This window comes from Hippopotamus amphibius, chromosome 4 (assembly GCF_030028045.1).
Source record: "Hippopotamus amphibius kiboko isolate mHipAmp2 chromosome 4, mHipAmp2.hap2, whole genome shotgun sequence".
Lineage (NCBI taxonomy): Eukaryota > Metazoa > Chordata > Mammalia > Artiodactyla > Hippopotamidae > Hippopotamus > Hippopotamus amphibius.
Window position 1 is genome coordinate 99,253,019 of NC_080189.1, and position 13,264 is coordinate 99,266,282.

Below are 13,264 nucleotides of genomic sequence, written 5' to 3' on the forward strand. Positions count from 1 at the left end.
ACATGCAGAGTATGCACTAGGGTTTTGCTCTCTCCAACCTGAATTTAGTGTTCAGTAGCTTTTCTTAAAATTCTGACTATGGAAACTGTGTTGTGTTATTTCCATAGGTTTCATTTCTTAGCTTCCAATCAAACATATTCTAGTTAAAAAACACTTTAAAAACCTGACAAAATTGGGAAGAAACAGTCTTACAAAAAATATGTTGGATGGAGATGACATATTAGAAAGAAAATCATATTAGGATATAAGATATCATTTTCAGGGGCTTCCTAGGTGACGCAGTGGTTAAGAATCCACCTGCCAATGCAGAGGACACGGGTTTGATCCCTGTTCCAGGAAGATCCCATATGCCGCGGAGCAACTAAGCCCATGCACCACAACTACTGAGCCTGTGCTTTAGAGCCCGTGAACCACAACAATTGAGCCCATGTGCTGTAACTACTGAAGCCCACGTGCCTAGAGCCTGTGCTCTGCAACAAGAGAAGCCACGGCAATGAGGAGCCCGCGCACCACAACGATGAGTAGCCCCCGCTCACCGCAACTGAAGAAAGCCCATGCACATCAAAAAAAGACCCAACACAACCAATAAAATAGATAGATAAATAAATAAAAAACAAACAAAAACAAAAAAACATATTTTCGGATTGGTTAATTATATTCACACTAGTTTTTCACTTAGGAAAATTTAGAGAATACAGAGAATTCAAATTTAATTCATAAGCTCAATACATATAAAACAAGACAAATGCTAAGTTGTGTAAGTTTTAAAACATTCCCCCTCAAACTGATTATATTCACCTACTTTTAAAAACTACTGAGGTTGTAGAATTCCTTTACACTTTTCCTCTGCTACTATGGACAAGACTATATTTATTGATTTACACTGGCACTGCCTGAATAAAGATGTCAAAATTTAGAAGCCTGGAGTTTATATGGTATGGGTTCTACTTTAAGACATTTTTAAGAAATGAAACAATAAGTAGGCAACAGAATGAATGAGATTACAGTTTTCCAACTAGTATGCTGTAATGCTTTTTTTTTCTTTTTGAAAGATTTTTTTGATGTGGATCATTTTTAAAGTCTTTATTGAATTCGTTACAATATTGCTTCTGTTTTATGTTTTGGTTTTTGGCTGCGAAGCCTGTGGGATCTTAGCTCCCCAACCAGGGATCAAACTTGCGCCCCCTGCATTGGAAGAGGTCTTAATCACTGGACTGTCAGGGAAGTCCCTGTAATGCTTTCTGAGTACAGGATTTACGGGAGGTAAAGTAGAGACTGATATGGGAGGGAGGACAGTTGGCATACACCCTGCTCCTATGGTTTAGGACAAAAGGTGGTGGATAGATGGCTGGATGATGGGATGAGGATAAGGGGCATTCCCAGTGTGCCCTGGCAAGTACAAAGGTACATTTAAAAAAAAAATTAAAAAATATTTTTAAAAAGCATTAAGTTTGATGATCTCAAGAGATTTCCTAGTCTCAACACTTTAGGAAAGTTTCAAGATAAGCTTCTTTCAATTCTATTCCTAACATGGGTGACTAGCTGAGGAAAAAATGAGAAATTTTTTTTGTTTGTTTGGGAAAGGAGTTATTGATTATGCTTCTTTAAATCCTTCAAAAATAGATGGGAAGCATAAATAAATAACTGCAAATTACAATCATATTTTATAACTAAATCTTTACTCTTTAAAAAAAGCAATAGCCGGTGGACTTCCTAGGTGGCGCAGTGGGTAAGAATCCGCTTGCCAATGCAGGGGACACGGGTTCGATCCCTGCCCCAGGAAGATACCACATGCCGCAGAGCAACTAAGCCCGTGCACAACAACTATTGAGCCTGCTCTCTAGAGCCCGTGAGCCACAACTATTGAGCCCATGTGCCGCAACTACTGAAGCCCACGCGCCTGGAGCCCGTGCTCTGCAACAGGAGAGGCCACCTCAATGAGAAGCCCACGAACCACAAGGAAGAGTAGCCCCTACAGGCCACAACTAGAGAAAGCCCGTGTGCAGCAACGAAGACCCAACACAGCCAATAAAATAAATAAATAAATTTATAAAAAAAAAAAAAAAGCAATAGCTGGGGGACTTCCCTAGTGGTCCAGTGGTTAAGACTTTGCCTTCCAATGCAGGGGGTGTGGGTCTGGCTGGCAAGCTAAGATCCCTCATGTCTTGCGGCCAAAAAAAACAAAACATAAAACAGAAGCAATACTGTAACAAATTCAATGAAGACTTTAAAAAATTGTCCACATTAAAAAAAAAATCTTAAAAAACAAAAAACAAAACACCATAGCTGGAGTAGAAGACTTCACAGTCTGGCAATATTTCCTAAATACAAAATTTGAGCACAAGAGTTTTGGTGCAGCTCTTTGGTATAACATTTAAGTTGAACATATTTACCCAATAACTTGTTCTAGTAAAGGAAGAACAATCCTTTCAAATGAGCAAGTGAATTTTCTTGTTGAAGGTCTTTGGATGTTTCTGATTATCAGCAAAAGGTCTGACTGGAATATCACCTGTGTTCATTTTCTCAACAATTAATTACACTATACTTACCACCACCCCCATTATTCAATAACTAGCACATTTCCTTTGGCTGTACTGAATGGGTTTCATCATTAATTACAAAATCAGAGAAACTGCCTAGCCATTTATTTCTTTGTATTTTGCCTTTTTAAAAACAGTTCTTTACTTCTCAGTTGATTTAAGAATAATTTTATTTAATAAATACGAATCCAAACATACTTTAGTAAGCACAAACTCAGAAAAAGACATTATACCTCGGGGTATCATTCATTAATGCCATGAACCAATACATAACATTTCTAATAAAAGGCAAATTTACTACTGATCATAAGTAGTCTCCCCTTCTCTACACTTCCTGATCTCTCAAACAAAAATATTTTGAGTTTGATCAGTCATATGTGCTCATTCACAGGAACTTATTTATTGCACAAGCAGGAACAGAAAGAAAGGGGCTCCCACATGGTAAAAGGTCAAACCATTTCTTAAGTTGTAGAGGAAGGATCCAGGCTGTAAACATGCCCCTGACCCTAGCACATTCAAAAGTGTATGTACATTCTTTTTTTAAAATTAATTAATTAATTGGCCGCGATGGGTCTTTGTTGCTGTGCGTGGGCTTTCTCTAGTTGTGGCGAGTGGGGGCTACTCTTCGTTTCGGTGTGTGGGCTTCTCATTGCAGTGGCTTCTCTTGCTGCGGAGCACGGGCTCTAGGCGTGAGGGCTTCAGTAGCTGTGGTTCGCAGGGTCTAGAGCACAGGCTCAGTAGTTGTGGAGCATGGGCTTAGTTGCTCCGTGGCTTGTGGGATCTTCCTGGACCAGGGCTTGAACCCATGGCCCCTGCATTGGCAGGCAGATTCTTAACCACTGCACCACCAGGGAAGTCCCTGTACATTCTTAATATAAGAATGGAATCCTTCTATCGGGTTCCTTCTGCCTTTTGACATTTTGTTCCATTGAGCCTAGAGAATACAACTAATTGTGAAGTAAGAGTTTTAAATGCATACATACGTTTCTGTGGCAGGATCATAGACTTCACAGGAATTCAGTACGCGCCCAGAAACATTGTTCCCTAAACTTCCACCACAAACATAGATCAGGCCATTGGCTTCCACCATCCCATGGCTGCAGCGCTGAGTCAGCATGCTGGGCTTTGTGTGCCAGCTTTCAGTTCTCGTATCATAGCACTCAAATAAATACAGAGCTGAGTTTCCTGTAAGAGAAAAGGACCCCATCATGCTTAAATGTGTGTATGGACTTGGCGTGAGCTGCCTGTAGAACTGAATCATTAATTACTAGAGGAAAGAATTTAGGGTTGTAGAGTCTTTTCTACACTTAATCAACAACAACAGCAAAACACAGAAATAATTTAAGAAAAAGTTATCCCTGTTTGTACAGACCTTGGAAAATATTCAAAAAAGGGTCTGTTGGAGAGATGTATTTATTGGTAATTAAACTTTAAAAAAAGAAAGTGGTTTGATTTCAAAAGATTTTCACATTAAGAAACATCATGTATGTCTTCCAGCCCCGTTACGTATGACGAGAATTAACTGAACCTCAAATGTTCATATAGAGGGGAAAAACACAGCTATTTACAGATGGTAAACCCATACCTTAAAATATGAAAACTATCTGAGAGCATCATAAGGCTTGTCATTTAATGTTCTACAATCGCCACTGCATCATTAACAAAACTATTCTCCCTGTTTGCTCTCAGTGGTTGTGTGGGTAAGCCCTGAAGTCATGCCGGTCCATCCTTGAGAATACACTCAAAGCCTCACTGTATGTTTCTGATGTACTTTGATTATATATTTTAAGGGCAAAACATACTCATCCTGTTTTGCAACTTCTGCAAATTATAGGAGCTGAATAAAGAGTTCTAGATATGATACTATTAAGGATTATGTGTTTTTTCTTTCCCGCCCCAAAAAAAGAAGTTTGAACTTTATCAAATTATTGCACATCTCTCACTTTTCTGGACTTTTCTAATGTTTAAAAACAACAACGCCCTTATAATTCTCTATCACATCCAAAGCCTATGAAGAGCAAAGATCAAAGAGTAACAAACGGAAGTAGTAATAATCATGACTAACAATAACTTCTTTTTAACTTTTTAAACATTTCCAATTTGGCAGACTCAGTCGGTTGACTGAGGGAACTATACAGTATATAGCAGGTAAAAAAAAAGTTACTATTTAAGTGAGAAAAACTGACTTAGTAGAGTAAATGCTAAAGAAATGAACTTATCTACTACACTTTCTACAAAAAGTTTATAAAATGCTTCCTACTATATTTAGGATTTACTGTATCTGAAATATGCTGTGTTAGACATTGTATGAAGAATGCTTTTAAAGAGGGGGGAAAGGTCACCTCTTAAATCACATTTTTAAAAAACTTTTTATTTTATTTTTATTTTTTAAGCTCTTTATAGGAATATAATTGCTTTACACTCTTGTACCACTTTTTGAGGTACACCAAAGTCAATCAGCTGTATTTATATATATATATTCCTATATCCCCTCCCTCCCGCGACTCCCTCCCACCCTCCCTGTCCTGGCCCTCTAAGGCATCACCCATTATCGAGTTGATCTCCCTTTGTTATACAGCAACTTCCCACTAGCTATCTATTTTATAGTTGGTAGTGTATATATGTCAATGCTACTCTTTCACTTCGTCCCAGCTTCCCCTTCGCCCCCCCCAACCCCCCGTCCTCCACTCCATTCTCTGCATCTGCATCTTTATTCCTGCCCTGTCACTGGGTTCATCAGTACCATTTTTTAAGATTCCATATATATGAGTTAGCATATGGTATTTGTCTTCCTCTTTCTGGCTTACTTCACTCTGTATGACAGTCTCTAGGTCTATCCACCTCATTACAAATAACTCAATTTCATTTCTTTTTATGGCTGAGTAATATTCCACTGTATATATGTGCCACATCTTCTTTATCCATTCATCTGTTGGGTATTTAGGTTGCTTCCATGTCCTGGCTATTGTAAATAGTGCTGCAATGAACATCATGGTACATGTTCCTTTTTGGACTATGGTTTTCTCTGGGTATATGCCCAGGAGTGGGATTACTGGATCATATGGTAGTTCTATTTTTAGTTTTTTTAGGAACCTCCAAACTGTTTTCCATAGTGGCTGTCCCAACTTACATTCCCACCAACAGTGCAGGAGAGTTCCCTTTTCTCCACACCCTCTCCAATATTTATTGTTTCTAGAGTTTTTGATGATGGCCATTCTGACAGATGTGAGGTGATACCTCATTGTGGCTTTGACTTGCATTCCTTTAATGATTAGTGATGCTGAGCATCTTTTCATGTGTTTGTTAGCCATCTGCATGTCTTCTTTGGAGAAATGTCTATTTAGGTCTTCCACCCATTTGTGGATTGGGTTATTTGCTTTTTTGGTATTAAGCTGTATGAGCTGCTTATATATTTTGGAGATTAATCCTTTGTCAGTTGCTTCGTTGGCAAGTATTTTCTCCCATTCTGAGGGTTGTCTTCTTGTCTTGTTTATGGTTTCTTTCAGTGTGCAAAAGCTTTTAAGTTTCATGAGGTCCCATTTGTTTCTTCTTGATTTTATTTCCCTTATTCTAGGAGGTGGGTCAAAAAGGATGTTGCTTTGATGGATGTCATAGAGTGTTCTGCCTATGTTTTCCTCTAGGAGTTTTAGAGTGTCTGGCCTTACATGTAGGTCTTTAATCCATTCTGAGTTTATTTTTGTGTATGGTGTTAGGAAGTGTTCTAATGTCATTCTTTTACATGTAGCTGTCCAGTTTTCCCAGCACCACTTATTGAAGAGGCTGTCTTTTTTCCATTGTATATTCTTGCCTCCTTTGTCAAAGATAAGGTGCGCATATGTGCTTGGGTTTACCTCTGGGTTCTCTATTCTGTTCCACTGATCTTCCTTTCTGTTTTTGTGCCACTACCATACTGTCTTGATCACTGTGGCCTTGTAGTATAGTTTGAAGCCAGGAAGCCTAATTCCACCAACTCCATCTTTCCTTCTCAAGATTGCTTTGGCTATTTGGGGTCTTTTGCCTTTCCAAACAAATCATAAGATTTCTTGTTCTAGTTCTGTGAAAAATGCCATTGGTAATTTGATAGGGATTGTGCTGAATTTGTAAATTGCTTTGGGTAGGATAGTCATTTTCACAATGTTGATTCTTCCAATCCAAGAACATGGTATGTCTCTCCATCTGTTTGTATCATCTTTGATTTCTTTCATCAGCATCTTATAGTTTTCTGCATACCAGTCTTTTGCCTCCTTAGGCAGCTTTATTCCTAGGTATTTTATTCTTTTTGTTGCAATGGTGAATGGGAGAGTTTCCTTAATTTCTCTTTCTGCTCTTTTGTTGTTAGTATATAGGAATGCAAGAGATTTCTGTGTGTTAATTTTGTATCCTGCTACTTTACTAAATTCATTGATTAGTGCTAGCAGTTTTCTGGTAGAGTCTTTAGGGTTTTCTATGTATAATATCATGTCATCTGCAAAGAGTGACAATTTTACTTCTTTTCCAATTTGGTTTCCTTTTATTTCATTTTCTTCTCTGATTGCTGTGGCTAACACTTCCAAAACTATGTTGAATAATAATGGTGAGAGTGGGCACTCTTGTCTTGTTCCTGTTCTTAGAGGGAATGCTTTCAGTTTTTCACCATTTAGAACGATGTTGGCTTTTGGTTTCTCATATATGGCTTTTATTATGTTAAGGTAATTTCCTTCTATGCCCATTTTCTGGAGAGTTTTTATCATAAATGTTAAATCACATTTAGAAAATCATAATCTTTCTTGTATTCATTTTACACCTGGGGTGGGGAGGGTGGAACTTTGGGCTAATATAAAAATCATCAAAGAAAATAAAAAGACAACATTTAAATTCCATACCTTAGGTGTACTTGGTCTTCCTAGTTTTCTTTATAAGCCCATTATTTAGAAAGAAATTACTCAAAAAGATGAAAGCAAATAAAAGCTATTATGTATCTAGTCTGCACCTGGAATATTCATTTAGAAAAATTATTCACTTAGAAAAGGAACACTAGTGGATACTAACAAATTATCTATCAGTGAGAAAGGTTTTTATACCCATACCCACACCCCATCTGATCAACAGGCGTAAGATACCACTACCAGTTATTACATTAAAAGGTTAAAGAATAAAGCAAATGAAAAAGATTATTCTTACTTTTTTTCTGATACAAAGAAAGCAAAGATAACACAGATTTTAAAAGCTTGAATGTAAAGCATCTTAAAGGGTCTATGAGTAAGCCATACTCTGAAATCTTTAAAGCAAATCATATTACGTATATAAAATAACTAATCCAGATGGCAACAACGAAGCTAAAATCCAGGTGACATCAATGGAAGCTTTGTCATGACAAAAAAATGGACAATTAACATAATCTAGGAAGTTGAAGTTCTGGTACATTAATGATTTATGAAGAGTAAGGTAAACCTTCAGGGAAATGTGCTCTAAAATCTGACAGATACATATTTAAAATATGTCAAAAAGTATCTGGACAAATTAACACCAACTCTTTATTTAAATATGAAAGCCAAGATTCTCAACTTTAAAGCACAAACACAAATACTGAGTAAGTCCTTACCAACTTCGGAACCTCCAGATGTATAAATTTTGCCTTCTGCAGCACAGGCAGCAAGGCTGTCCCGAGGTGTTGGAGGGCCCAGTTTGGAATACCAGCTATCTTTAACGACATTATAGCAGTCCATTCGTTTTATGGGGAAAAGCTGAGAGCCACCCAAAATGTAAACTACGTTGTCCCAGAACACGCATGCAGCATCTCTTCGTTTTTCAAAGGGGCAGCGGATGTCTGTCCAGCTATAATCCTGTAACAGGAAAGGACAGGGCGTTTTCAGTAAAGGAAAAATATAACTGAAAAGGATAAAGCAAAGATATAGTTGAGAACATACAAAACTAAAGAATAGGTTAATTTATCAGAGTACATATAAGAATGTCTGGCTTGAGACTATTATGTAACCTTGTGTGATTTCTTCAGAATGTTGGTTAGTTGTGGCAGAAGGCACGAAGAAGACAGTGACAGCTTTGGGTCTTTTCTGGCTCAAAAATAAACTTTAACACATTTGTATGTATCACCACCACTCAGTCTTCTATTCCTTCTGTTACTGAGGATAACAGTACAAGAAAATTCTAAAATAAGTAGTTTTGATATTTACAGATTTTTTTTCAAATGTAAATATGCGCATCCCTTCTTTGCCAGATGTATAGTGATATAAAGAATCAGTGGACGGGGCTTCCCTGGTGGTGCAGTGGTTAAGAACCTGCCTGCCGGGGTTCTGAGAAGTGCTCATTGGTGTGAGCCCTCCCAGAGTTCACCATTAGCCCCACCAAAGAGCCTGTAAGCTCCAGCGTTGAGTCGCCTCAGGCCAAACGACCACCAGGGTGGGAACACAGCCCCATCCATTGGCAGACAAGCAGATTAAAGTGTCACTGAGCTCCACCCACCAAATCGGATTAAAGTTTTACTGAGCTCCGCCCACCCAGCCCAACCCACCATCAGTTGCTCCCTTCAGGAAGCACCCATGAGCCTCCTAGACAGCTTCCTCCACAAAAGGGCAGACAGCAGTATCAAGCAGTATCAGCAGTATTTCATCTTGTGGAACTGAAAATCACAGCCACAGAAAGACAGAGAAAATGAAAAGGCAAAAGACTTTGTACAAGATGAAGGGACAAGATAAAACACCAGAAAAACAACTAAATGAAGAGGAGATAGGCACTATTCCGGAAAAAGAATTCAGAATAATGATGGTGAAGATGATCCAGGACTCTGAAAAAAGATTGGATGCACAGATCGAAAAGTTGCAAGAAAAGTTTACCAAAGACATAGAGGAATTAAAGAACAAACAAACAGAGATATGCAACACAAATACTGAAATGAAAAATACACTAAAAGGAACCAATAGCAGATTAACTGAGGCAGAAGGGCAAATAAGTGAGCTGGAAGACAGAATGGTGATAATCACTGATGTGGAAAAGAATAAAGAAAAAAATAATGAAAAGAACTGAAGACAGTCTAAGAGACCTCTGGGACAATGTTAAATGCACCAACATTCGCATTATAGGGGTCCCAGAAGGAGAAGAGAGAGAGGACCCGAGAAAATATTGGACGAGATTCTAGTTGAAAACTTCCCTAACATGGGAAAGGAAATAGCTACCCAAGTGCAGGAAGCACAGAGAGTCCCAGACAGGATAAACCCAAGGAGAAACACACCAAGACATATAGTAATCAAATTGACAAAAATTAAAGACAGAGAAAAGTTAAGCGAGAGAGTAGCACAGACATATATATACTACCAACTGTAAAATAGATAGTCAGTGGGAAGTTGTTGTATAACAAAGGGAGTCCAACTCGAGGATGGAAGATGCCTTAGAGGACTGGGGCGGGGAGGGTGGGGGGGACTCGAGGGGGGAGGAGTCAAGGAAGGGAGGGAATACGGGGATATGTGTATAAAAACAGTTGATTGAACTTGGTGTACCCCCCCGCCCCCCCCCCCAAAAAAATAAAGCAACAAGGGAAAAACAACAAATAACATACAAGGGAACTCCCATCAGGTTAACAGCTGATTTCTCAGCAGAAACTCTGCAAGCCAGAAGGGAGTGGCATGATATATTTGATGAAAGGGAAGAACCTACAACCAAGAATACTCTACCCAGCAAGGATCTCATTCAGATTCGATGGAGAAATCAAAAGCTTTACAGACAAGCCACAGATAACAGAATTCAGCACCACCAAACCAGCCCTACAACAAATGCTAAAGGAACTTCTCTAAGCAGGAAACAAGAGAAGAAAAAGACCTACAGAAACAAAAACAAAACAATTAAGAAAATGGTAATAGGAACATACATATCGATAATTACCTTGAATGGAAATGGACTAAATGCACCAACCAAAAGACACAGACTGGCTGAATGGATACAAAAACAAGACCCATATATATGCTGTCTACAAGAGACCCACTTCAGACCTAGGGACACATACAGACTGAAAGTGAGGGGATGTAAAAAGATATTCCATGCAAATGAAAATCAAAAGAAAGCTGGAGTAGTGATACTCATGTCAGATAAAATAGACTTTAAAATAAAAAATATTACAAGAGACAAAAAGGACACTATATAAAGATCAAGGGATCCATCCAAGAAGAGATATCAATTATAAATATATATGTACCCAACATAGGAGCACCTCAATACATAAAGCAAATGCTAACAACTATGAAAGAGGAAATTGACAGTAACACAATCATAGTGGGGGACTTTAACACCCCACTTACACCAATGGACAGATCATCCACACAGAAAATTCATAAGGAAACACAAGCTTTAAATGACACAATAAATCAGCTGGATTTCATAGATATCTATAGGACATTACATCCAAAAACAGTAGATTACACATTCTTCTCAAGTGCACATGGGACATTCTCCAGGATAGATCACATTTTGGATCATAAATCAAGCCTTGGTAAATTCAAGAAAATTGAAATCATATCAAGTATCTTTTCTGACCACAACGCTATGAGATTAGAAATCAATTACTGGAAAAAAACTGTAAAAAACACAAACACATGGAGGCTAAATAATACGCTACTAAATAACCAAGAGATCACTGAAGAAATCAAAGAAGATATCAAAAAATACCTAGAGACAAATTACAATGAAAACAGAATGATCCAAAACCTATGGGATGCAGCAAAAGCAGTTCTAAGAGGGAAGTTTATAGCGATACAATCCTACCTCAAGAAACAAGAAACATCCCAAATAAACAATCTCACTTTACACCTAAAGAAACTAGAGAAATAAGAGCAAACAAAACCCAAAGTGAGTAGACAGAGAGAAATCATAAAGATCAGAGCAGAACTAAATGACATAGAAACAAAGAAAACAATAGCAAAAATCAATAAAAGTAAAAGCTGGTTCTTTGAGAAGATAAATAAAATCAATGAACCTCTAGCAAGACTCATCAAGAAAAAGAGGGAGAGGACTCAAATCAATAAAATTAGAAAGGAAACAGGAGAAGTTACAACGGACACCGCAGAAATAAAAAGCACCATAAGAGATTACTACAAGCAACTATAGGCCAATAAAATGGACAACCTGGATGAAATGGACAGATTCTTAGAAAGGTATAACCTTCCAAGACTGAATGAGGAAGACATAGAATATACGAACAGACTAATCACAAGTAATGAAATTGAACGTGTGATTAAAAATCTCCCAACAAACAAAAGTCCAGGACGAGATGGATTCACAGGTGAATTTTATCAAACATTTCGAGAAGAGTTAACACCCATCCTTCTCAAACTCTTCCAAAACATTGCAGAGGAAAACACACTCCCAAATTCATTTTATGAAGCCACTATCACCCTGATACCAAAACCAGGCAAAGATACTACAAAAAAAGAAAACTACAGACCAATATCACTGATGAATGTAGATGCAAAAATCCTCAACAAAATACTAGCCAACAGAATCCAACAACACATTAAAAGGATCATCCACCATGATCAAGTGCGGTTTATCCCTGGAATGCAAGGATTCTTCAACATATGCAAATCAATCAATGTGAAACAGCATATTAACAGACTGAAGGATAAAAACCACATGATCATCTCAATAGATGCAGAAAAAGCTTTTGACAAAATTCAACACCCATTTATGATAAAAACTCTCTAGGAGGTGGGCACAGAGGGAACCTTCCTCAACATAATAAAGGCCATATATGACAAACCCACAGCAAACATCATTCTCAATGATGAAAAACTGCAAGCATTCCCTCTAAGATCAGGAACAAGACAAGGATGTCCACTCTCACCACTACTATTCAACATAGTTTTGGAAGTCCTTGCCACAGCAATCAGAGAAGAAAAAGAAATAAAAGGAATCCAAATTGGAAAAGAAGTAAAACTGTCACTGTTTGCAGATGACATGATACTATACATAGAAAATTCTAAGATGCCACCAGAAAACTACTCGAGCTAATCAATGAATTTAGTAAAGTTGCAGGATACAAAATTAACACACAGAAATCTCTTGCATTTCTATACACCAACAATGAAAGATCAGAAAGAGAAATTAAGGAAACAATCCCATTCACCACTGCAACAAAAAGAATCAAATACCTAGGAATAAACCTAACCAAGGAGGTAAAAGACCTGTACTCAGAAAACTATAAGACACTAATGAAAGAAATCAAAGAAGACACAAACAGATGGAGTGACATACCATGTTCTTGGATTGAAAGAATCAACATTGTGAAAATGACTATACTACCCAAAGCAATTTACAGATTCAATGCAATCCCCATCAAATTACCAATGGCATTTTGCACAGAACTTGAACAAGAAATCTTATGATTTGTATGGAAATGCAAAAGACCCCGAATAGCCAAAGCAATCTTGAGAAGGAAAGATGGAGTTGGTGGAATCAGGCTTCCTGACTTCAGGCTATACTACAAGCCTACATTGATGGAGACAGTATGGTACTGGCACAAAACCAGAAATATAGATCAAAGGAACAGCATAGAAAGCCCAGAGATAAACTATGGTCAGCTAATCTATGACAAAGGAGGCAAGGACATACAATGGAGAAAAGGCAGCCTCTTCAATAAGTGGTGCTGGGAAAATTGGACAGCTACATGTAAAAGAATGAGATTAGAACACTTCCTAACACCATACACAAAAATCAACTCAACATGGATTAAAGACCTAAAT

The 13,264-nt window shown here is 37.9% G+C and overlaps 1 protein-coding gene across 9 annotated transcripts in view; it reads right to left on the minus strand.

Moving 5' to 3' along the window:
• The window catches only part of KLHL7 (kelch like family member 7), a 65,346-nt gene that overhangs the window by 4,235 nt on the left and 47,847 nt on the right, over nt 1-13,264 (minus strand). For all 9 annotated transcript variants that reach the window (XM_057732449.1, XM_057732451.1, XM_057732457.1 and 6 more), the window contains 2 exons: nt 8,122-8,362; nt 3,524-3,725 (listed from right to left, as the gene is read on the minus strand). In XM_057732449.1, coding sequence (XP_057588432.1) covers nt 3,524-3,725; nt 8,122-8,362 — 443 coding nt within the window. The remainder of the gene's footprint in view (nt 1-3,523; nt 3,726-8,121; nt 8,363-13,264) is intronic.